The 24782-nt window shown below is 46.8% G+C and overlaps 2 protein-coding genes and 1 long non-coding RNA gene across 5 annotated transcripts in view; 1 reads left to right on the forward strand and 2 right to left on the reverse strand.

The window, feature by feature from the left end:
• LOC308177688 overlaps window positions 1–799 on the reverse strand; it is a 63753-nt gene extending 62954 nt beyond the window's left edge. Inside the window, exons 1-2 of one of the 3 annotated variants that reach the window (XR_013939321.1) lie at window positions 711–752; window positions 399–532 (exon numbers count right to left, since the gene is read on the reverse strand). This is a non-coding gene — a long non-coding RNA (uncharacterized lncRNA). Of the gene's footprint in view, window positions 1–291 lie in introns of all 3 variants that reach the window. The other 2 variants (XR_013939319.1, XR_013939320.1) reach the window with 2 other exon arrangements.
• On the forward strand, window positions 1–22896 carry DELE1 (DAP3 binding cell death enhancer 1). Its single transcript, XM_080555319.1, has 12 exons — window positions 1–236; window positions 851–971; window positions 1155–1275; window positions 1651–1794; window positions 8250–8305; window positions 9813–9906; window positions 10631–10773; window positions 11531–11689; window positions 13430–13522; window positions 16320–16476; window positions 16725–16989; window positions 20477–22896. The coding sequence occupies exons 1-11, from the start codon at window positions 94–96 to the stop codon at window positions 16949–16951; spliced, it is 1458 nt and encodes a 485-aa protein (XP_080411445.1). The 5' UTR covers window positions 1–93; the 3' UTR covers window positions 16952–16989; window positions 20477–22896.
• PCDH12 (protocadherin 12) overlaps window positions 20489–24782 on the reverse strand; it is a gene marked incomplete at its 3' end in the record, with an annotated part of 9725 nt that continues 5431 nt past the window's right edge. Inside the window, exon 4 of the mRNA XM_080555286.1 lies at window positions 20489–20853. Coding sequence (XP_080411412.1) covers window positions 20489–20853 — 365 coding nt within the window. The remainder of the gene's footprint in view (window positions 20854–24782) is intronic.

Raw genomic sequence — 24782 nt, forward strand, 5'->3', positions numbered from 1 at the left:
CCTAGGCCGCGCCGCCCCCTCTATGGCCGCGGGGAGCCGCTCTGCGCCGCGGTCGCCCGGCAACGCGGCCCGCTCGGTGGTGCCGCGGCCGGGATGTGGCGGCTGCTGCTAGGCCGCGGCGGCCTCGGGCGCTGCTCGCTGCCGCCCGCCCGCCCGCCGCCCGGCCCCGCCGCCACCGCCACCGGCCCCGGCCCCGGCCCCGGCCCCGAGCCGCCCGACAGCCGCGGCTCCCAGCGGTGAGTGCGGCCCCGGCCCGGCCCCGAGCCCGCACGGCCTCGGCTCCGGCCTCACCGAGAGCTGGGGGCGGCCGGGCTGCGAGGGACGGCGCTCGGGGGGCTGCTGGGGCACGTCTGGCTCGGGGGCTCCTGTCACAGCCGTGCTGTGGTGGCTGCTGTCACCTGCTTGCTGTGGTGGCTCCTATCACGCTCTTGCTTTGGTGGCTGCAGTCGCACCCTGGGTTTGGTGGCTGCTGTCACACCTATCCTCGGTGGCTCCTGTCACACACGCTTGGTTTGGTGGCGGCTGCGACACCCTTTGTTTGGTGGCTCTTGTTTTGGTGGCTGCTGTCACATCCTTGCTTTGGTGGCTCTTGCTTTGGTGGCCGCTGTCACGCCCTTACTTTGGTGGCTCTTACTTTGTGGCTCCTCTCACACCCTTCCTTGGTTTGGTGGCTCCTGCTACGTGCTTGGTTTGGTGGCTGCAGTCACAACCTTGCTTTGGTGGCTCTTGCTTTGGTGGCTGCTGTCACACTCTTGCTTTGGTGGCTGCTGTTGTGCCCTTGCTTTGGTGGCTTGTGGTTCGGTGGCTGCTGTCACACTCTTGGTTTGGTCACACCCTTGGTGTTTTGCAGCTGTTGCAGTGCGCCCAGGTGTCAGAGCGAGCGGCCCCAGGATGGCCAGGAGCGAGAAGGAAGGAGGCAGCCGTTGCCCAGCCTGGTGCCCCGCTACTCCGTGCTGGATGCCGTCACCTGGGTGAGGAGCGAGTGGCGGGGCCTGTGGTGCCTGCAGGCCTCGGGGTGTCTGCTGTGCCCTGCTGGAAGGGCAGCGGGGTGGGATACCTCCCTGAGACCGAGCTGCGGCCACGCTGCCTTTTCTAAACAGGGCAGCCAGAGGCAGCATGGCTCTTCTCCTTGATTTGTGTCTTCTTTTCTTCAGGGGGCAGTGGCCGCGCTTCTTCTGCAGCTGGTCAAACAGATCTCGTGGCTGCGATCACTGCCGGACGCCAGGAGGGAGCACAGATCTTCCTGGCTTTCCTCACTGCCCGCTCAGCAGACAGGTCAGCAGATCTGGCACAGGAGAAGGGGTTGTGGGAGGATCTGGCTCTCAGACATGGTTTCTGCTTCCCAATAGTTAACATCTTTCCTGCTGTTGTCAGAAGCTGACAGGCAGGTGTCAAGCTCTCCGGAGAGAGTGAGGGCTGGTATCTGTTAGGGGAATCTCACTCTTCCTTACCTATTTGGTGCAATCCCAGTTTGCATTTTGCCTCCTTTTATTTTTGTATTCTGTTCTGGACTTTGCTCCACACACCTTCCTCCTGCTTGGCTTCATGGCCAGAGCAGAGAAGGGGACTGGGCAGGTAAGCAGTTCTGTGTTCCCTCTTAGAGCGGTTGCAGCGTGGCTCACAGGAACTGTTTTGTGCTCTGTATTTCAGCGGTGACTGAAGCCTCAACCAGTTGTCGCAGTGCCCACCTGGGGCCCTGCTTCTTGCAGAAAGCAGGTCCAGAGGTTGCACCAGAGAATTCATGCCCGGGCATCCCCTCAGGTCCAGGAGAGAGCCAGCTCTGGGCAGAAGAAGGTATGTGTGATATGATACTTGTAGCAGGACTTCTGAGTGTCTGATTTTCCCCAAGGCAAAGCTAGCATCCAAGAAGCATTTCACCATTGCTGAAACTTGGAGGAGGGAGATCAGAGTGGAAAGACAGAACTTTGGAGAGATGAGTCGGGAGACCAGAGACAGGAGGAAAAAAGCTCCTGGAGGCAGGGAGGCGCCCGTGGTATAACTGTACAGTAACGTTGTCTCTCCCAATACTGGTGTGCCTCAATGACCAGGATATGGCATCCAGTTTCTGTTCTTTTATTGTGGACAGACATTTGCAGTCATGAGTGTTCAGGAGAACAGTGCAACAGTGATCTGAGAGATTTGCTGTGCAGTGTGAAGCTAAAGGAATTCTTTTCTTCCTGGAAGATGAAGATGAGCACTTATGCTGCAGACAAAACAGTGGGAGGAGGTATTAAAGGAATTCTTAATAAAGTAAGTCTTACAGAAGTAGGAAGATATACTTCAAAAAAAATGGAAGTCTCATCCAGGAAAGCGTGCCATAACATGTAAAACGTAAAGTCATATCAAGGAAGATCGGATGAAGTCTTCAGTAGGGTTATTCACTAGATATATAAATACTAATAATAGCTTTAGGAAAACTGTTAAAAGCAGGAGCAGGTAGAAGGAAGGACAACATATAGCCATGGTGTAGAAGCAGCACAAAAAAAAAAGCCCACAGATGTTAGGTAGGAGATGTAAGGTGTTGCAAAAGAGGCTGGGGGGCTTCCCCATTCATTGTTTTCTTCTTTGCTGATTTAAGCTACTGCCCATCACTGCTTATCAAATCCATCTCCTGCCAGAGGTTACCATTCCCATCAGTAGGCAAATGGAGCATTTTGTTTCCATGTTTCCTAATTAGCTCCAGGAAAACAGCCAGGTTAATTTACCTAAACTGCCAATTAGACTGTTTAACCCATCTGCTTTTGCCTGAAGCGTATTAAGAAGCACTCAGATACACGGCCTCACTGGCAGATTACTGGACATGGACCTCTGGGAGAAGCGGTGGGGAGTAAGTGGAGACAGCGCTGTCTTCAGTTGGCACAGCTGAACCTTCAGCAGTGAATGTGTCTGTATCTGACAAACAGTTTCCTACTGAGAGTCAATAGGGAGAGCTTTTAGGCAAACTGATAAATTGAACAGTGACAAGTCTCTAAGGCCACGTGCTCTTTGTTCAGATGCTCTCCGGAAGCTATGAAATTGCTGAGCCTCTAATGATGATATGTAATCCAGTGCTTAAATCTGCTGAATGACCAGGAGAGGGAACAATGACAAATTAGACGCTAGCCTTTGAAGAGAGAGGTTGCTTGAGCCACAGAACTGCAAAAAAAAATGTAATTATGAGGTGATGGAAACTGTATCATGGAACAGAAATGGTAGATACCTGGATGAGTGTGCTATATTAAAGGTCTGGAAGGGCTTAGGAAGCCATTTCTCTTAGCAGCTTGCTCCATTATGTGAGTCTTAACAGAGAACAGAGTTATAGTTTGTAAGTCTATTAGAGTTCTCTGGAGAAGTCAACAGGCATGTGGAGCAAGATTATCCAGCTTTTACCTTTTTGAAAATCTTTCAACCAGGGCCTAAAACAAAGCTATCTGGAGAAATAAAGCTGATGTGAGGGAAGACAGAGGGACCGCTCTTAGGCTAGTAACTCCTTAAAGTATAAGAAATAGTTTTCTGATGGAAAGCCATTACCCGTGGATTCCCGTAAGTGCTTTATAGAAACCTGGTCCGCTCAGCAGAGTCAGCAGTGATTTGGAAAAAGCTGATGAGCGAGGTGACAGGAGAAGCAAATGTAGTACAAAATTATTCAGGACAGTCAAACCTGGGAGTCACAGCAGAAGATTGCACAAAAACTAACAACAGGGTAATCTCAAGGTAGGTTAAAGTAGTATGCACAGGGGACTGTAACTGAAAATACAGAATGAGGAATGTCAAATTAATAATTACACTGCAGAGAGGTCATTTAAAGTTACTGTGGATGTGTTTTTGAAAATATTGCCAGTGCTCTACAGCAGTGAGGTAAATGAAATGTTGGTTGATGTAAAGGAAGGAACCGAGGCCAAAACAGCATCATAGGTCTGGTAAGTCTGCGGTGCAGCCACATCTCAAACACTGTCTTAAAAACAGTGACCAAAATGGCATAGAAAAGGATGTTAAGGAGTCAGTTACATATAAAGGGAGACTGTCTCCTCAGTTTAAAAAAGAAGTGGCAAAGGGTGTGCTAGTGCTCAGTGAAACTAAAAATATGGATGGAAGATGAATAGGGGACAATATTTTTCATAGTACAATATTGATAGGCAGCACAGAAATGGTCAGGTAGCGAGTGTGGATAAAGCAAAAGATCATACGCGTTTGGCCAGAGCACAGGTAAATTGTGGAAGTCATTGCTACGTGGCCAGAAGTAGAAATGGGTTCCAAAAAGTGATTAGGTAATTACACATTCAGATTAAACTGAATCATTGTGTGATTACCCATTCAGATTAAACTTAATTGATCCAGCCAAAACCTGCTGAGATGATCACAGAACAGCTGATTGCTGGAAAGTCTGGCCAGGAAAAGCATGACTTCTTAATTCCTGTTCCTTATACGTTCTACCCAACCATCTTCTACCATCAGTTGCCAGAGACAATGTAAGTCAGAAATAATTTGATTTTGCTCTATATTTAAGGCCTCAGGTTGCATTCGCACATTACGCTGTGTATCTATTTTGTGGGAATTTATTGAAGAAAGTCAGAGTGAAGAGATTCAGTAATTTTCACTAGAGTCTCAAAAAAATACAAAGCTTTGTAATGTTGAGAAGTCGTGTGAATCTTTCTCTGCAAAGTTTGAGATGGGAAGTTTGGTGAAGCTTAATGCGAGACCCTCCTCTCAGAGTATGTTTGGCTTTCTGCAGAAAAAGCTGCCTAAAGCTTAGGAGTCTTTTCCCAGTGTTTAGCTACTGAACGGGACTGAGGCTGACTGTCAGAATGCAGCAAGAAGTTGGGGAAAGCAGAAGGAAGGGAAGGACAGATGCCTGGCAGAAAAGTTTTGCCATTAGAGAACAAACCTGCAGAACTTGGAGTGGGGCCAAATGTACCTTCATTTCTCCATTTTGCTGTTGCCAGCAGTGGCAAAGGACCTTCTACAGGGAATTCCATGTCCTCACCCTTTCTTTCAGTGGTTGGGTTAGATTCCAGGGTTGCTTCTGCTGATCTACACGTAGAGTGACAATCTGCTGTTGCTGTCAGCTACTCTGTTATCTTGAATGGCAAAGGTCTTTGTGATGTACACAAACATCCCAGCTTTGCAGATGACCCATACCAGTTTTAACATAACACAACATGTTAGAAACTATTTCTTTTTAAACACTTTTTTTTTAAGTAAACATTAGGAAATTTGTTTAAAAGTTGCTTTAAATGTAATTCTAGATAGTACTATCAGCGAGTCTTCAGGTGCATGATCACATCCTATTTTTTCATGCAACTTTTGTCTCGCTTGAAGCTTTTTTGTGGAAAGCTAAAGTCACATAGTGAACAAGCAGGTGATTACAGCCAGTCTCGGTGTTACAGCAGCTGAATGTTGTCCTGGGCAGTTGTTTTTTACCCCTGGAAAGACTGTAAAATTTGTTATTTCAATTCTGAGATTAGAGACATTTTCAAAGTGTGTTTTCATTTCAAAGCACAATGAAACCAATTGGAAACACTAAAATTTTCCATGAGGCAGGAGTCCTGGATTTAGGCCAGCTCTTGTTGTGAATTCATTCCTGTGAAGCATTTGGATGTTTCATTATGAGCAATCTAGACTATCTATGAGAAGATTAATAATTCTGCACTTGGAGCTAGGTTTGAGTAACATTTGATAAAGTGCAGGATGAACAGTGGGGAAATACAAAATATTTATTAGCTGCTGAGTATGTGAGCATTGGGCATCCAGTGTGCCAAAACTGTAAGATCACATGGAAAAAAGGATGCATAGTCATGATACATCGTAACACATACTTCAAGTAGAAACACAGTTGCACAGAAAATTCGAACTGTGGTATTCCCAGCTCTTATGTGCTTTGCTCTTACAACCTTACAAATAAATTAACAACCTTTGTGAGTGCAATAGAGCAATGAATTTGTACAAAACCTGGTTCCTGTGAAGTTCCACTGAAGCTTGGCCATTCCTCAAATATTGCCCTGGAACCTTATGTTGGGAAATAAGAAACAAACAGTTGGGGTGAACTTGTATTGCCTAGTGTTAGTCCAAAGGTTAATCTAAGCTGGTCTTCTCGTTCTGCTGAAGTAGAACAGGGTTATTGCTGCCTGGGGGGTGCTTTTATTTCTCCATACACTGCTGAAGGAACCTAAACAATGTGTTAGCTCGTGTGCCAGGTTTGAGAGGGCTGCTGTGAGACAAGCCAAGTCTTAAGAGTAATGATCTCTGTGAAGAGTTTTGATTTGTGGCTTGCCCAGCTTCAAGTGAGAGTTCCGAGAGAATTCATTAACTTCGTCTGTCAGGAGATGGGTCTGGGTGTCAGGATTGGCTGGTCCCTGTGTTTTCTTCCAAATGATCTGCTCTCTGGGAGTGGTAGCTCTAATCCGGGGAGATTACTGGGATTTGAGTGAGGAGAGACTTCCAGTGGGAGGGGGGCATGGGATGGTTGTGCATGCTAATAGCTTCTTCAAAGCAAGAAAGAATGAATGTTTTAGACAAATAGCTTGGACAATTTCTTTAATATGGACATTTTTTTTCATGAGATTTGCTGTTGTGTACGTGGTTAAAAAAAACAAATTACATCATGAGGGAGATACCTGAACAAAAGAGAGTCCTACGGTAAGAAAGATCAGATAATTTTATGTCTGTTCTGAAAATAAATGTAAAGCACAACTAATAAATTTGCAGACTATATTACTTTTGGTGGAATGATAAATAGAAATTGTGTTTGCCATCGTGATCTTGCTTGTTGGGTGAGTGGGACTTGTTCAGATAAAATACATTTTAATACAGCCAGAGGGGAATCGTTTATCTAGGAATAATGAGGCTGCAGCTGGAACATGGGTCACAGCTCCGTGTGCATTGTATGATGGTGCAGGCACCAGAAGAAGCAATCCTGCCTATTGCACGCTTGCTTCTGCCCCGTTGCCAGCACAAGCATTTGCAGAGCCATATGGTGACAGGAATCAAGGAACCGGGACCCCAAAAAGACTGAGTTCTCACTCATTTTAGTTCCCTGCTCTGCACCCACACAGCTCGAAAGGGCAATGGGGAGACATGGGGAGGGCACAGCTACTACTGCAAGCAGCACTGGCTTGAGGGATACAGGCTTCACCACCTGGCGTTAGGTGCCCGGTGAGACCAAGCTGCTTCTGGTGATTCGGGTTAAAAAATAATTGGCCTCAGTCAAACCTCGATGTTCGTCCTCTTTGCTGGAGGTCACCGCAGTCTTGGAGCAGCTGGTGTAAATGCTTGCGTAATCACTTCCAACACAGTTCTGTCGAGAGCGAGGTGGCTTAGCTTTTGCTGTAGATGCTTTTGTTAGATAATTCAGACTGAACCCAGACAGATAGTGGCTGAATGCGTCAGCGTATCTGAGAGGGCTGCAGTGTGCAAGTGGGATGCTCTGGGGTGATAACCTAAGCCTGCATCCAGCACAGCCAGAATACCATGTCTGATCACCCCTTTGCAGAAGCAGAACTGTACCCTGCAAAGAACTTACCTGGAAAAGGAGTTGGGATAGGCAAGCACCTAGGCACGAGATGTCTGTGTGATGCTCTAGCCATCAGGAACAGGGGCACAGTTCTCACAAACTAAGCAGTTATGAACTCAAATAAGGAGGCAATTTCGTCCTTTCCGTGACACTGGTGAGACTGTCTGCTCTTCAATAACAATGTTGAAAATTCAGGAATAGTGGCAAAAAGTCATAAAATTAATCAACTCAGGCAGAAAAGTGCTTCAGTTGAAAGACATGAACAGCTCAGTCTGTTTAGAATCACAGAAGAGAATCAAGAGGGGTTGATTAGTAGTAACAGGAGTTTGAAAAAAGAGAATGGGCTTTTTAGTAAAGAGAAAAAAAAGCCTGGAAGAGCCAATGCCAGGGAGCAGAATCCAGATGTATTTTTATTTGAAACGAAGCACAGATTTTTAAAGCAGTGATTACAAGTTGCTGGAACAAACTTCCAGAAGAAGCGGGAGGTTCTCTGTCTTTTGGCACCTTCAGGTCAAGACCAAGCCCTTTCTGGAAGAGGTGCATTAGCCAGCTGCAGATTATAGGACTGTATTCACATGGCACTTAGCTGCTTGTGATACAAAGGTCAGATCGGGCAGAGTTCCTTCTGTTATTAGTATCGCTATCAGGGCAGATGATCAGTCCTCTAGGAAAGAATTGAGGAGCAGAGAAAGGTATCAGGAGGAAGAAGTGAAGGTACAGCATTGCTTAACCCTGCTTTTTTGTTCCTCTTTTAATGTAGGGGAGTTCCCAGTCCCTCAGCACTCCAGCCCAGGGCCAGTTCCCCACAGTACAAAGGTAAGATTTCATTTTTCATGTGCTCCGTCTGTGCCTGAGGCCCCTTTGCAACAGGAAGACATCTCAGTGCAACCCCAAGCGCAGCCTGAGCAATCCACTCACATGCAAGACTGCTTTCTGTCCTGCATAGCTGGAGGCCAGGAGAATAAGAGATGTGATGTGCTGCCCTTTAGCCAGAGCAAAGTTCCAGGAACTACAACATGCTGTCCTCGTCCTTTAAAGTGTCTATAAAATGGTGGTGCTGCAGAGAAGCACTGGAAGAAAATGTCCTAAAACCCCCCAACTATCCAATAGCACCAATGTGGTGTATGGGTTTTGATGCCATCTTTCACTAGGTAACTACGTGCTGTTGCTATTTTGGTTTTTACCAGACAGCCTGTGACTGGAGAAGGTGGCGTCACCCCTCCCAAAGCTGCACATCAAGACTGGGTCTTGTCTGTTAGAGAGAGGAAAAGAGAGGTCTTGAAGAGGGTATACCAGGTTGAGAGTCATAAGGTTATAGATTATATTATTTTTCTGTTTGATATTAAGCCTGTTAATTCCTTGCAATCTATAGCTCCCCATTTTAAAAGTCAGTCGGTGGAACAGTTGCTCAAGGACACTGTGAACAGAATGGGGATGTATTTAGGGTTTAACAAAATGGGATCCTCTCTGACATGGAAGGGACCTACCCCACCAGAAAGGTGTTCACTTGGTCTGCTAAGGGGGTGAGAGCTGAGCTGCCCATCTGAGGAGGGGCCACTTCTGCAGGCCTCACGAGGCTCTCAGGAGAGGACATGAGTCAGTCCGTGTCTCTTCCTCCTGTGAGCTGCCCTGGGAGCTGGCTGAGCACTAAAGCTGTTGGGTAGCAAGGGGCATTTCTGCAGCGTGACTCCAAGTGCGGAGGCATCGCAGCTTATGTGCAGTGTGTGCTGCTGCCACTCGATGGCACTAAATTTGTACTCAAGCTCGGAAATGAGAGCTGCAGGCCAGACTAGCCCTCCTCCCACCTCCCAGAGCTGTGGTAAAGTAAAAAATACTGTTCATTACTGAGAAAGAAAAGACATCGTCTCTGCTGTGCAGGATTTTATTAGGAGTGTGCAGTGTTCAGTAAGCTGACAGTATGGGCTCAGCTTGAATTGTGTAAAGGGTATACAGATATGTCAGTGCATGTTTGTCAGAGAGAAATGCCATTTGTGCTGCTGAACACAATGCAGGAGGGTGAACAAGGGCTAATGTTACATCCGAGGAGGGGAACTGCATTAAATTCTGAAATGTTCTAATGATGTCAGATGTACACCAAGCTCCCTGATCAGAGGGGAGGTGAGCAATGTCCATAACGCTTCACTAAACAGATGTCTGTGTAGGACAGGGAGATTTTTATGTGGACACATGACACCAGATTACATCACCCTCTTGATAACTACAGGACAGTACGAATAAGTCACTCTGCTCAGTTTCCAAGAAAAACCTCTTGCAGGGTTTGTATGTTTTTGCTGTCTAATAACTTTCTTCTCTGAATCCTCAGGGTGACCCAGCTCAGCGAGGGCGTTTGGAGGAAGCTGCTTTCCAGTTGCAGCAGATTTTCCGGGTTGATATTTCCATTGCATTCAATATCCTTGGTAATGTGGACTTGGATTTGTTTTGTCCTTAAACCACACATTTCACTTTTTGGAGGACCTCCAAATTGTTGCAGGTCTTGTGTGAAGGCAGAGATGGCATATACCCAAGCTGAAGCCTCCTTTTAGCAATTTCAGCTGTGCTTTGGGAGATTTATTGCCCTTTGTCTCATCCTGCCACCTGATTTATATCAGCATATTGAAATCCAGGCTTGGTTGAAGTCTGCACTGTAGTCCTGACATCTGTAGTTAGAAATTAAGTCATCCCTGTCTTTTTGCAACACGAATTGTCTTATCTTCATAGCTCTTTTTTCATTGTCTGAGATCTCAGTCTTCCTGGCAGGCTGAAAAAGCAATTGCAGAACTGCAACTAACTCTTAAGAAGAGCTGAAGGAAGATGCAGTGATCTAAGAAAAAACTCCCTGCCCTACATACACCATTAGTAGCAGCACTAAAAAAGCAAGCTGCTTCTGCATGAACCATACATCGTGCTAGCTGATGATCCCTTTTTGCAATGAGACCTGAATAGTTCCTAAAAGGCAGTGTTGCTGTTTTTCCCATGGAAACTTTGGTTATGGGGGATGAGGGCTGGTGAGCCAGCTAGGAGTGGACTGGGCCACTTAGCATGGGCCAAGGGTGGCCCAGTAGCTCTGGGGGAGGTTGGTGCATTTGAGGCTGCATTCTGTCCTTTTTCTTTTCCTCTGTTTTTACATTGTTTTCTTCTCAGGGATTGAAAGTATGAGAGCAGGCCACTACCAGATAGCTTATACCTGCTTCAAACTGGCAGCAGATCGAGGCTACAGCAAAGCCCAGTTCAACGTGGGTCTGTGTTATGAGCATGGCAGAGGCACAGAAAAAGACTTGGAAAAGGTATCCACAACTTGTAAAGTCATATGTGTGTGGCACAGACCCGGAGAACGGTCTTCATGGGGTGCACAGGCACATTTCTCCTTTTGTATGGGTGTGACAATCTATAAGTCTTGTTGGAAAATGCTGGAAATAATATAAACTGCAGGTTTGCAGTACTGGCTTCAGTGTTGTAGGTCCCCACAGAGATTTGCTCCTGAAATCCCCTTTGTCATTGCTTCTGAGGTCTTGTCGCAGGTACACAGGCTGTACCACTAGCAGCTGAGAGAGTACCCATGAGAAACCTGTCATGTTACTGTATTTAAAACACCACTGCACAGCCGAGGACTTCTTCACATCACAAGCCATCCAGTTTGGGTACCTCGACTACAGCCTGCCACCTAGTGCATGCTGGCTGTAGTCAGCATCCTGTAGCTGAAGAGATCTGCAAAGACTGCGTGTTTTGAGTAATTGTGCAGATCCCCACTGGCACAAAATAAGCTTTGGTATTGTTGGCCCAGTGCCATCCTCTTCAAAACTCGGAGTTTTGACTAGAGAAGGCAGAGGTGGTTAGAGGGCTCTCGTACAGTGGTAGTCCACTGTCTCACTTGAACGACCTCATGTTCTTCAGCAGGGAAGTGTGGGAGGGCTGCCAGGGTAAGCATGTGCAGCTTATGATAGGTCTGGACAGAGAGGTTAAGCTTGTCCTGGCCAGAAGGGAGTCATGTCATGTTTGAGGGCATGTATTACCTGATTCACACAAGTGTTTCTCTGTTTCCAGGCAGCTTTCTATTACTACCGTGCTGCCAGCAGCTGTCACCCCATGGCACAGTACCGCTACGCTAGATGCCTCTTATGCCACAGTCCTGAAAATGAATGGCACAGACTTCAGAAGGCAGTGTCTTTCCTGGAGCAAGCAGCAGTGGCTGGGCTTACAGAGGTTAGTGTCCACACTGTGGGAGTGATTATAAAAGCCGAACAAACATTTTCATAGGAGACAACCATCAGAGAACCCTGTCTAAAGGATTTGAACCACAAGACATCGTAGAAAGCAGCATCTTCGGGACTAAAAGCAGAATTCTTCCTACGTGTTGATACCACTGCCAGTGTATGGGAGACAGTCCTGCCTGCACATGGAAGGCAACTAGGTGCCCATTGTGTCAGTAGTGTTGCTGGTCTGATTTGTTACTGAGCTTTTTAATGTGGCTCTCTTAGCACCCCTTCCGTGTGCTTATGGGACTTTCTGCTTGTTGGTAATGTGCAAGCTCCAGGCCCTGTCACACGTCTGTGATAGAAATTCCCCTCTTAGCTTTCTTGCTTGAGGATAGGATGCAGCCGTTACTCATAGCCACTGCATAAGGCTTTACAAAGCCTCACTTTACAAAGAAAGAGAGAGCTGAGAAGCACCAGTTCTTAGGAAACCTGTCAAGTTGTCCCTTCTTCTGTGCCAGATGTCCTTGGGTCTGCTTTGTTTCATCCAGCAGTGGCAGCCTTTCATGTTCTGTGCCTGGAGAATCTGCAGCATGGATGGGATGTGCCAGCACTCAGAGAACAGAAGTAGCTGCATGCAAAAGATAGGGGTCCACACCAAAGTACGTTTCAGATTCCCAGAAGGCAAAGTGTATCCTCTATTATCACAGGTTGCTACAACATACATATTTGGATCAAACATCATGTTTTAACATACTTTTTTTGCATCACTAAAAGCAATTCACACCTCTTTGTCTTCTCAGGGTAAAGAGTGATTCAAACATCAGTAGGATGATTTCTCCAGATCTCTCTCTCACTTGCATTCACGGTGGAAGTGGCTTTCCAAAGTATCTTTTATTCCTAAAGTTTAAGGCTTCCTATTTTGCCCCAGTCATCCCACTCAGCAAACATGAGCCTGACTAGAAAGTTTCAGGATGTGTCATTCAGGTGCCTGCTTTTGAATTCCCTCAGCTCTGAAGCTGGAGCCAAACATGCCTGTAACTGTTCTCTCCAACACCTAGATTAGACCATCAGCTTAGAAAAACTGACCTACAGTTGAAAAACTACATTTTACTGCCTCCCAATGCAAAAGTACAGGTTGCTTTGATGGAGGAACTTCCATGAGACACTTTGAGTAGGAACAAATCCTCATACTGTATCTGATTTTTCAAGATGATTCATCCGCATAGATCTGTGTACCCTGCCCTGCTTTCCCACTCTTTAGGGGATACGTTTAGGCATGTGCCATCTTGCGTTAAGAATGCAAGCCATTCTGGCACTGACTGTATCTCATGTAGCACACTGTTCCAGGAAGTACATCTGCTGCGTCTTACAGACAGCTCACAAGTAGGAGCCATTCTCTGGCTCTGACTTCCGCAGTGCAGTTTAAAACAAGATTCTGGGTCTTGTAATGCTAGTGTGGTTGTATTACTGTATGTATAGTGGAGTTTTGTAGATCAAATAGGATTTTTCACGTTTAACGTGTCAGACTGAGTTTCTTAGGACAGCCTCCGTTCTCCCGACAGGTTCTGCAACAAGCAGGGTACTGTGCACACCAGTCTTGCAGGTGTCCCTGATGAGTTGCCAGAAATTATGTTCTGCTCCAGCAGCAGAGCTTTTACTGGCATTTGGACAACTTGCAAAATCAGTAAAAGAAAGGAGTAATTAAGGTGGAAAATCCTGGCTGATTTCTATCGTGGTTTTGCTGCAGGCACAGGCTTATCTTGGAGTGTTCTACATGAGGGGGCTACAACCTAAGGAAAAGAGAGGTCTGAAGTACCTGTTGCTGGCAGCAAAGAATGGCGTAAGTAATCTCTTTGTAAGCTGTGATTGTTCTGAATTTGGGATTGTTGCAGGTGGCAGATTTCAGGGCTTCTTGAAGGTGGGTGCGAGTGTCAGGATGGCACTGTGCTGCCTGAAAGGACAGAGTGGAAAGCCCTGGCACACCCTGAGGAGGAAACAGGCCCAGGGACACAGACCCTACAAAATACAACCATAGAAAAGCTGTATTGGGTTAGAGCAGTTCTAAGGACCGGTGCTTATGCTTTTTCTGACAAATACTCACTTAGTGTAATTTTAAAGCTTTTCTGTTATGGAGCCCCTATACCTCCTCCAGTCAAGCTCTTTCACTGCTGTATCATTGAGAGAACTTTTTGTCTCTGTCTTGAATCTATTCTTCAAAATAAGCCCATTATTTCTTGCCTTCTATAGAGGGGATGAACAGACTATTTCTGTTTCTTTGCAGGGATCTTTTATGTACTTAAATATTTGAACTTGCATTCAGTCGTCTGTTGTTTCTGTTTTCTGTCTGTTGTCTAGATCCCCTTGCTCTCTCTTGAACTTTCTCCAAGTGACCCACGCTTTTTTTTGAAGGACAGTGCCACAGTCTTGGCTGTACTGTACACAGTACTGTACACAGTACTGCTCCTGAGGCCTTACCAGCACTTAGAGCAGTAGACCTATAACGTCACATGTCTTGCAGCCTGGTTTTTGCGTTCTTTACAGCACCATGACATTGTTCACTCGTTTTCGGCTTGCGCTTTATTGTAAGAGCTATTTTTTTTCTGAAGAACTCTTTCATTTTATCTTGAGTTCACACAACTTTTATGTAATGGAAAATAATGAATAACTTCCCTCTTCTTCTGGCAAGTATTTCTGATTCTGTCACCCTTCAGTATGTCCTCTCTGAGTCATTTCTTTTGCAAACTGCAGAGCAGTAGTTTATTTTGTCTCTCCTTGTAGTTAAACTGTTTCATTTGTCTTGTCAGTCCTCTCTGTATTTTTCTAATTTTCGTCCATTGTAAAATGCTTTGGACTAAAACTAGACTCGGGATGGAAGCATTCCAGGGATCTTATATAATGAGATCTTCTGCTTAGTTCTGTATTCCCGTCTAATATTGTTTTCCTATTTGCCTGCCACTGACCAATGCCTTGGTGGTTTCAGAAACTGTCACAGTGACTCTCAAATTTCTTTCTGTATGCACTCATTTGTAGTTGTTAACACTGTTTCACCCGTGGTTGTGCTGGCCACTCATAGTGTTGTAGGATCTTCTTTAATTAGTTCCTTACAGTAAGTTTGATCGCTCTGAATGACATTACAACTACAGCTACAACTCTTAAAAAAAAAAAAAAAAGGAAAAACACAAAAAATCATGGGTTCACTGTTTCTCAGGTTGTTGCTCTGTTCTAGAGCCACGGGGGTAGCTCTGACAAGCATTCTTCCAAACACGGCAGTGCTTCAGAGAACTATGTTTTATTTTGGTTACCACTCTATTTCATCCTCCCTTATTTTATGGGAGCAACCACAGAATATAAAAAACATAAAGAGTGTTCTTGGAGAACTGAGTCAGACCTTCAGATTTCAAAGTGTATTACCGTCATATCTGCCATGCTAATTTGGGATTCTCCTCTCCTGGCGGTGGTCTTTGAGGTGTTCATCATGTAAGAGACCACTAGTGGAATACTTCATACTTATTTAATCCTGTGTCTTGTCACATCTGAAGTGTCAATCCTTCAGCATGTTTATCTCATCCCTAAAGATGTTTATTGCTGTCATAAACTGAGACTTGCAACATTCTGCAAAGCACCCACTCGTTGAGTTCTTTGCTTTCCTCCACCAGCTAGATCTCAGACAGCAGCACTCGCAATATGTTCCTTTCTCATGGCTTTATTAAAACTTGCTACTTTTTCTTTTCAAAGCCCTATTTAGATCACTTTTCTGGCAGTCAGGCTATTCAAGTAATGTTTCTGTCTGTTTCACTGGAAAAGGTGTGTGTGACCACTAGCCCATGTGGTCTTTTCAATGTCTTCAGGACTGTCATCCCGCTTGTTTGCTATCTGTGAGACCCTTTTCCTCCCATTGGATCTAAAAATCAAAATGCACAGCTGACACGCAAACATATCCTGGGTTTGGATTTGACTGCTGACCCATCTGCAGCGACATCTCGAATTTCTGGTTCATTCTCAGCCATTGCATATGTCTGAGTAGTTCAGATGTTTTTTCTGTAATGCTTAGTTGCTTGACTTCATTTCTGCTGCTTAAGATTTCTTCTGGAACATGATTGTGTGGGGCTGAACGAGATAGTGGCGCACTGTTGTGTCGCAGGCCTGATGGACTGCGGGGCTGCCAAGGGGAATCTTCCAACCTTGGCAACAAGCACCTCTGGCATTTGCTATGTTTTTACAAGACATCTGTGTGAACTGTGGCAGGGCAGTCCGCAGGGTGTGCTCGCAGTTTGGGTGTGATCAGGATGTGGGTGCAGCGAGTCCTCTTAGCTCTGACCCCTGAGGCAATCTGGATGCTCTATGGAGACAGCTGTTCCTTTGTTCCGGTGACGCAGACCTGGACGTTGAAGGGAAATCGGTGACTTTAATGGGAAAGGGATAGGGAGGAGTGCAGTTGGAGGTATCTGGTAAGAAATTCTGCTTGACGATGCGCTCATCAAGGGAAGGGACTAAATTACTGAAGATACAGTCTGAGGGACCAAAGATAGAGGAGTAAATGTTGAAGATGGTGTTAAGGACTGTCTGTTCTCCTCTCGTGTGCTGTCGTCACTTCTCCATCTTGCAAGGCTGATCACTGTGCTGTTTCCTGTGGCTAGGATGCCCAAAGCAGGTATCACGTGGGCGTTTGCTATGAGAAGGGCCTTGGGGTGCAACAGAGCCTGGCAGAAGCGATGAGACACTATCGACAGTCAGCTGCTGCGGGGAACAGGAGTGCTCAGGAGAGGCTGCAAGTGATACAAGAGGAGATGAAAGGTACCGTGGGCATCAGGTGAAGAGGGTTTGTTGGACTGCATCATGTAGTGCCCCTTAAAAGTGGGGCCCGCATTGACAGAGAAAGGGTGGCACGGGACCATGGCAAAAACAAGTCCTTTTTACAAAAAGGAAGGGAGAACGTTCCTTTCTCGGTTGTTTTCACTTCTTACCAGCTATTTCCAGTCAAGTGGAGAAGCTGTTCCCATAATCTGATGCGTCATTAATATCTTGTTTTAATGTACTTGCAGATGTGCAAAGAAAGCACCCGTTCCCTTGCGGTATTCGAGCCTCTTCCTCCAGCCCCTGTTTCTGGGCTATTGAGCACATGCCTGCAGGTCTCCCCACCTCCCAGCCCAGACAATCTGCCCTCGCCCTGCCCCACTCCTGGAGCGCAGACAGACTCCACGTGATGACGCTCAGCAGTGCAGAATGGAGCCATGCCCTGGGAAACAAGGTGACTCCCCTGGAGCTGTAGCGCTTGGAGACCCACCGATGCTGCTACTAGAGCAGCTGGTAAGTGAAACGAGGAGGCAGAAGGGAAGGTGGACGTGCTCAGTCTGTGTGGGACTGGACGCAGGGTAGTAATGAGTCGAGAGAGCACTTTCTGTTAATGGAACAGGAGCCATTTCTAAATATAGGTGTTTTCAAAACAGACCTTGCGATATTTCCTGTGCCATCACATAGCTTGGCCCTCTACCTACCAACACAAGAACGTTTCTTATGCTCCTGCACTTCCATATGGAGCTACTGTGACTCCAAAGATGCCACAGTGGGTACGATTTGGGGCTATAATTTCAGTAGCCTTGCACATCTTTCACATGGTGTCTGAGTGAGGTTTACAAGCCACCATATGGTGATGCTGGCAACTAACTCTGTTGTGGGTCTGCAATCTCTGAGGCAATTTGATCTCAGTTCAAGGCTACGCTACCAGCACAATCTGGGCTTCTCTCTACACAGACATTGTAGCAGTTCAATCTGCTTTCAGACCTTGTCAAAGCGGTGGAAGGAAAAGAGTGAATTCTTGTTATTAGGGCACAGGTTTTTGTGGGATGCAATTGATGGATCCACCTGTGCTGGTGAAAGTAATGCTGTCTTCAGCCATTCCGCGCCTTTGTCAGTGCCCTTCAGTCCCCAGTTATTATTCCTTCAGCTCTGCAACTGAGCTGCTCCCATGGGGGCACCCCTTTGAGTCACAATGAGCAAAGTTTGCTTCAAAATTTATATCATACATGTTTGCTAAGCACGTCAGCTCATTTCTACCAAAGTGGATAAGGGATGCTCCCAACGGGCAGTAGCCACTGTCAGGCAGGCAGAGGCAAGCAGCTGGTATGATAATTTCTTCCGCTGGGCAGCTGAATCCGGAAAAAGACATTTGTCCACACAAGTTTAAACTGGTTCAAGGGCATCTGTACAAACTGTCCAGCTTCCTGTAGCTGTGTGGCTCTGGTGCTTTGTGTAGATCAGGCTCTGGAAAACAAAGGCAACGGCCCCATCCTGAACTTGCTGTGGTCTCCATTCAGCAAGGGAGGGGCATGGTGAGAGCTCAATGCATCTGATAGCTCAGATTGTTCTTCTAGTCTGGTCTTTCTGCCCAGACCAAACTTTCTTAGACCATTTCCTTTATCAGGCAGGATACAATTAGCAGGAAATTCCTCGGGTGGATTTCCTATTCTGTGATAATCCACAGCATGCTTACGCAGTGGTCAGGACAGGACGGGGGTAAGGGATGGGGGGAGTTGAAAGCAGTTTGCAGAGTCAGGAAATTGAACCCGGAGAGGAATTTGTCTCCTTTTAAATCTGCTTACCGTAATGTATTTTTGTGTAAAGATTGTCCTTTGAGAGGCACATCAAAGTAATGCACCAGAGGAATATGCAAGGCTGTGCCGTATTTGTCCTCTGTGTGTATTCCCAAGATGCAGAGGAGTCCTGTAGGGCTGCATCTCCTCACAGTCACAGATATGCCACCCTCATAGCTTGCACAGCTGCATCTCAGTTAGAATTTGGCTCACTGTCATTGTTTTGGTGCAAGAGCCTGTTTTGTTTGTGAAACAAAACAGCAAGACATTTCTATTAGCATTGTGGCTGTGCAAGCACGCTGGGGTAAACCCATCAGTGTAATTTATTGCCAGAGATGGGGTCATCTGTAAAGCACTTTAGGGAAAATCCAAATACAGCAGTGGGTGTTTGGGGTACTAAGAAGTCCACGTGGGGAAATCTTACTATGTTGCTCTTGCTATTCGGTCCCAAGAGCAAGAGGAAGAAAAACAAAGAAAAAAAAAAGCAGAAAACTTTTTAATTTACTTTTCTTTAAATTATGTGTGTGATTCTCTGCTGCTGTGGCTTGTGTATGTGCATGGTAGAAGCAGGGCATGGTAACCTCCAGGTGCATGGGTAGGATGCTCTTGTGATGCTCCAGATCATATCTGCTGGGTAGTGCTGCCCGTTCTTTTTCAACTTAGCAGTAAAGATGAGAGCTAAAAGTACTACCCAAAGACACCTGATGCAACAGCCCCACTGTCAGCAAATTAGCTTTGGAGAAACCTGTGTTGTGTGAACTGCAGTACCTGTGGAGAGCTCAGTGCCGTACTTTTAACATAAAGATGCTGAGGGAAAGAAAGCAGTGTGTGTAAAGCACTGCTGGCCCTGCGCTGTGGTGGAGGGGAGGCTGGCAGCCCCTTCTCAGCATCTTTTGTAGGAAGCAGCAGTGCTGTGCGCTGTTAGCAGTGGAGATGATGGCTTTAGCCTCACTCCCACAGCATGACTCTGCTCTCACCTGTGTAACCGCATTGCCAGCATGCCCCAAGTTTGATCTGTGCTTTGTGTCTTGGTTGGAAGGCAAAAGCTATGGTACAGAGAAAAAGAGTCCTGTGTGTGTGCATGATCCAGCTGTGCTTACCTGTGGTTTTCATTCTCCTAAAACTTCTACTCCTCCCATACCCGTGTGCCACCCATGCACTGTTGCATAAGCCTGCAGATCCACTCCCAGTGCTCATGCCCCTGTTGTCTTTCCATTCTGAGAGCAAATCCCCACAGTTAACGACACCTGTGTGTACTTCTTCCTCTGTTACTAACATCTATGTCTTAGTGTTTCTACACATCCTATTAACCCAAAACAGTCTTACCGCTCACATACACGCAGATCAAAATGAAAACCTGTAATATGGGTGAAGCCTGTGACTGAATTTTTCAAAACTGTTTTCACGCTTCCCTTTTCCCAGTTTACCTTTGACAGACTCCAGCCATCTGTTGTCTGCTTCTGGGCAAGGACTGTGCTCCAAAATCCAGTGGCCTCAAGGGAGAGCAGGGAGAAAGAAAGTGTGGTCACCTAGTGCAGCCACAGGAGAGATGCCAAAGCAGAAGTAGCGATCTTGAGGCATTTTACAAAATGCCAAATTCACAGTGGTAGAACCCACAGAAGCTGAAAGCATTGGTGGGAGACAACAGGCAGAACTCCCCTTTCTGAGCTGCCATTTCAGGCTTTCTGCAGTCACAGCACTGTGTCAGCTATACTGGACCTTGTTGCAGATACGGTAGTGTTAGAAAAAAAAACAATTTTATTTAAATAAGAACTGAGATCCTGGAGCCCGATTCTGCAGCACGTTGCAAAGTCCATGACTGTGATACTTTATGCTCCGTGGTGCACTGTGTGTAATCACGTGGATGTATCTGTGTTGTTCTCTGGTGTAATCTGACAAAGTCCCCTCTCTCAATCTGCCTGCCCTGGAAGGAGAGGGCCCTCCTGCTGTTGTGTGAGTTGAGTGTGATTGTAAAGTGAAAGGGGAGGGTGGGAGAGGAGGAGAGCTAGGAAGGCAGGAACAGGCAGGGAGAAGGGAGCTAAACAAGGTGAAGTCAGTCATGGAGAAATTTGACGGGGTGAGGCAAAGGAAGAAATGTGCCTGTCATGATCAGTCTAGGCATGGATGGCACTATGAACTTCTTAAAACACGCGTGTGCACCCAAATACAGAACGCTGTGTTTGACTCTTGTCTCCTTGTCACAGCCACCAAGCTGCCTACAGAACAGGAGCACTGTCATCCAGTCCAAGGCTCTTCCCACGTGCTGACAGCTGCCGCAGAAGCCCTGAACCTGTTTCATTGTGGACTTGGACCTTCTGGGACAGAATCATTTCAAAGAGGGTGCTCATTTCTGAAAGGAAAGTGCTGGCCAGTCTTGTCCCAGCGGCGTTTGAGTCAGACCCAGCCCCTTTCCCAAAGGTCTCAAAGGTCCGTGGTTTCTCCTGCCTTGCAGTTTCCTCGTCCTGAGGTGAATGCAGAGAGTCAGGGGAGAAGACATTGTCCTTGTAACTACCGGTGAGCGGCAGGGAGAGCCGCGCCACCCATGCTGGGTCAGCAGCCGTCAGCCTCTTGAGGGCCAGCTCTGGAGGGAGTGAAAACAAGAACTGTTGGTGAGATGTGTGGCAGAGGAGATCAAAGGAGAAAAAAATGAGAAATTAGGAGACTTCCTGAGATCCAATGTTACAAGACTGATCGTAAACAAATCTAGGGATAGGCTACCAGCAGCATCACTCAAATCAACAGCTTAAAAACCGAGCAAACTAGAATTGTTTTAAAACAACTGTGTTTGTTTTGTTTTTAAATATAAGAACCATTAGGATCACTTTGAGTTCCCATTTGTTGCGGTTTCAAGTGGCACTTCACTAAATTGTTAGCAAAGCCAAAGAAAGTGAAGGTTCAGGACTAGCTGAAGGGGAGACAACAACAGCGGAAAGTTTTCAAGGGGGAAGTGTCAAACAGAAAAATGGTCACTAGTGGACTTCCCTTATTGGTCACTCAAGAGTGGGAATTTGCTGCTAAACAGTCAGATTGAGACCGAAAAGAAGTGGGTTATTGTGAAAACTAATAACAGAACTGGAATGAAATTGTGAATTATAAAACGCACAGCTGGGTAGTTGAGGACTAGTAACAAAAAATTGAGCTATAACGTATTTGTTCATCAATTGGAAACAGATGAGGAGCAGTGGGAGCCTGGTGTGGGCGTTGGCTGCAGGCTCATTAATGTACCAGTAATGTGATTCTGCCCTGAAATGGGCAAATGAAATGATACAATGTGTTGGTCAAGATATTCCCTGTTGGCATAAAGACATATCTGCGGTATTGTTATTAGGTCTGGCAAGACCTGATTAGGAGAATTACATACAAATCTGATTATCCATCCCTGGGAAAGAGGATCTGAAATGACAGAAGTGCAGAGAAAAACTGTTGAGATGAAAACAAGAGCAAGTCTGAGCATACAAGATGGACACCCCAAGAGGTAGGGTTGCTTAGCCTGAGGAAGCAAATGCTCGCTGGGGATTTGACTGCAACCTGCTATTATTTTGATGAGATAAGCACCAACAAAGGAAATCGCTATGCTTAAAATAGTGTTGGCAAAAGAAGAAATGATTAAAAGTGTCCGTGAATAAACATATACTGAAAATTAAAGGAAGGACCCCATAGCAGAGTGAGCCTTGAATAGCTTCCCCATCAGACGACAGGAAAGGAAGTGGGGATTCTTGTTTTTAAGGTAGAGCTTTGCGGTTGATAAACAGGCTCCGACGTGGTACACGGAAGCTGCTGTCCAGCCCCGCACTGATTCATTCCCAGAGCGTAACGAACCCCTGGAAGGGGCGAAGCGACAGGCAGGTTTGTGAAACGCTCAGAGAGCAGGGAAACAACTGGTGTCTGCTAACACAGCACAGGATACCCTGACAGTCCCAGTGAGAAGGCAAGGCTTGGTGTCGTTACAATCATTATGCAGCTCTCACTGACGTAAGGTGACCTCAGAAAGAGGGTCCCCATTCTCCTGCACTTCTGCTGTTTCTGGAAGGTAATCAATAACCAGCCAGAGCCGGGGACGTGTGGTCCCCTCTGCCTGTGGCTGGTCAGTCAGCAAGACAAGTCTCCTTCCTCCACGTAGTTATCCTTTTTCTCTGAAACAGAATTGTGCCTCAGGGTGCTTGGGGCAAGGGGGAGCTGGGAGTGGAAACCTGGTAAGGAGAGAAAGGCAGATACCACACTTAAATTTTGTTACAGTGGAAGCCCCAAAATTCTTATATCTTGGTTAACTTTCAAGCCTTCTTTCTGCAATCTCAGTATTTCCTCTCAGTCGCAGCGACTGTTCCTTAAGAGATCTCCCAAGTACACTGAAGCCCCGTGTGTTTGCTTTAAAACAGCGCAGTTCTGTCCTCCGCAGTCTGTGAGAAGCCACCAAATCCACTGAGTAGTGTGATGCTTCGGCTCGGGAGCGGGGCAGAACAGCAGTGTGCTCACAGCAGGGAGAGCTGAGACTGTTGGCTGATCATCCCGGCCCCTGTGGCCATGAAATCTTATAATTAGGTATGTTTAATTTGACTGATAACTCCTTCTTGCCTTATTTTAATGGTGTGTTGTTTTATAATCAATAAAGATGTATCTTTTTCCAGCCACGGAGTGCTCTGTTTCGCTGGTAGGGGAGAGGTGCTGATCGACAGCTCTGAGCCGAGCCGGCAGCTCGGTGCTCGTGGTGCAAACACCCAAAGAGGCGGTGGGGCCAGGCTGCTCGCACAGCTCTCCCCCCGCTGTGAGTAACACAAAGGCCCAGGCAGCCTCAGCCAGCTGTTATGATACTTTGAGCACAAGCAATGCTTCCTTCCTCCCTCCTTCAGGATGCAAGTCCATTTCTCTGTTTGTGTTTGGGAAGAAGGAAGGAGTCCAGCAGCTCCATCGTCTGCGCTCCATTGCCTTTTTGGGAAGGTCTGGGCTCACGGTTAAGATTATTTTTCAACACAGAAACAGCTCAGCCTCTTTTATCACGTCCAGCACTACTATGTGGGCAGGAAGCTATGCTGGCATAGCCTCAGCGTGCACCAGTGGTGTTTACTGCAGAATTTGAGTAATTTGGTAATACAGTATCAAATCCAGGAATGGGAGATGTCCCTTTATGGCTACGCGTGGCCATAGCTCGGATTGTCTGGGACGCAGGGTGCTACCTGCTGGGCAGGACTGGACAGGGACAGATCCGAGCCCCTCGCTGGGGCTGGCGCAGGCCGGCAGAGCCCTGGGCTGGAGCTGGGCAGCCTGTGCCTGCCCGCCCCGCGCTGCTGCCCTTCAGAGCTGAGGAGGCTGGCGGCTCGCGTCTCACCCAGCCCCGCTTCTTCTGCTCCTCGCTGGAACAAAAGGGCAGGAAGGCAGCAAGCAGCTCCCTCTGCACGGCAGCACAGAGGTGCAGAATTTACGGAATTTACTGCAGTCGCTCCCCGGCTTACTGCACTGGGTGCTAAAAGCCTGCTTGCAGGTGGCGTGGAGAATACATAAACCAGTGTTATAAGCTGAGCATAAAACCATAACATGGCAGGCCATAAACAGTCCTGAAGGGCACCAAAGGCTGCTCATAACCTTTTTGCTAATCAGTGGACTTAGAGAGCTTGAATGGAAGGACCAAGAGTTGTGAAAGGACCAGTGAAGGTGAGGCCACAGCAGCAAACCTCGATGAATTCTTCATGCCTACGCTTGTTGCAGAGGAGCACAGAGGCTCCACAAAGAAATCTCTGCTGCAGGACGTGAGTCAGACGAACTCTTTCAAATGGAAATGCCAGTGGAAGATATTTAGAACAGATCAATAAAAGGAACATGCAGACGATGTCAGGCCCAGATGGTATCCACCTCAGAGTGCTAGAGGAACTCAGATATGAAATTGCCTGGCTTATTAGCTGTTGTTCGTTAACTACCGCTTCAAATGAAGGCAGTATCAGAGGAACAGAAGGTAGAAACAGTGACATGAGGTACTGAGCTCATAAAGGTAGGCCTAGTCTGGGCAGATTCACAGAAATTATTCTATGTGAGCAGATAGCTGAATACCTGTTACACAGGCAAGAACTGGCACAGCATTTGCAAGATTGTGTTTTCCAAATTTCCTCCAAATTTCTTGCTGTATTTGAAGGAGGTAGATGAAGAGTCCTGGCTGACAGAGGACACCTGAGCTTGCAGAAGAGCACCAGGCAGGCTCGCAGAGGACCTGAGCTGTGCTCTGCATTAACCTGACTTAGCAGCCAGGCTGTGGTAGGGACTAATGCAAGTTAAAAGCTGGGAAGCAAGAGCAGGGATAAATCTTCCCAATAAAGAGAGGTCATGAGGCCATTAGTGGAGTCCCAACAGAAAGTCTGAGACCTGTGCTTCTCACCACAGTGATAACTGACGTGGAGCAGTGGCTGGTGGTGGTGCCGATCCCACTAAAACACCCCAAAGAGGGCAAAGTGAGGAGCTGCTGAAGGCCCCAACACCCAGCGACACGAGCAAAAACTGTCTGATGGGGTTTCTGTGCCCCCAGCT

This window comes from Anser brachyrhynchus, assembly GCF_964034855.1.
Source record: "Anser brachyrhynchus genome assembly, chromosome: 14".
Classification (NCBI taxonomy): domain Eukaryota; kingdom Metazoa; phylum Chordata; class Aves; order Anseriformes; family Anatidae; genus Anser; species Anser brachyrhynchus.

Excerpts from the sequence above, each read along its gene's own strand:
- DELE1 (XM_080555319.1), top strand. The coding sequence starts at position 94 with ATGTGGCGGCTGCTGCTAGGCCGCGGCGGCCTCGGGCGCTGCTCGCTG. Across the intron at positions 237-850 it reads GACAGCCGCGGCTCCCAGCG|CTGTTGCAGTGCGCCCAGGT; the intron begins GTGAGTGCGGCC and ends GGTGTTTTGCAG. Across the intron at positions 8,306-9,812 it reads CAGTTCCCCACAGTACAAAG|GGTGACCCAGCTCAGCGAGG; the intron begins GTAAGATTTCAT and ends CTGAATCCTCAG.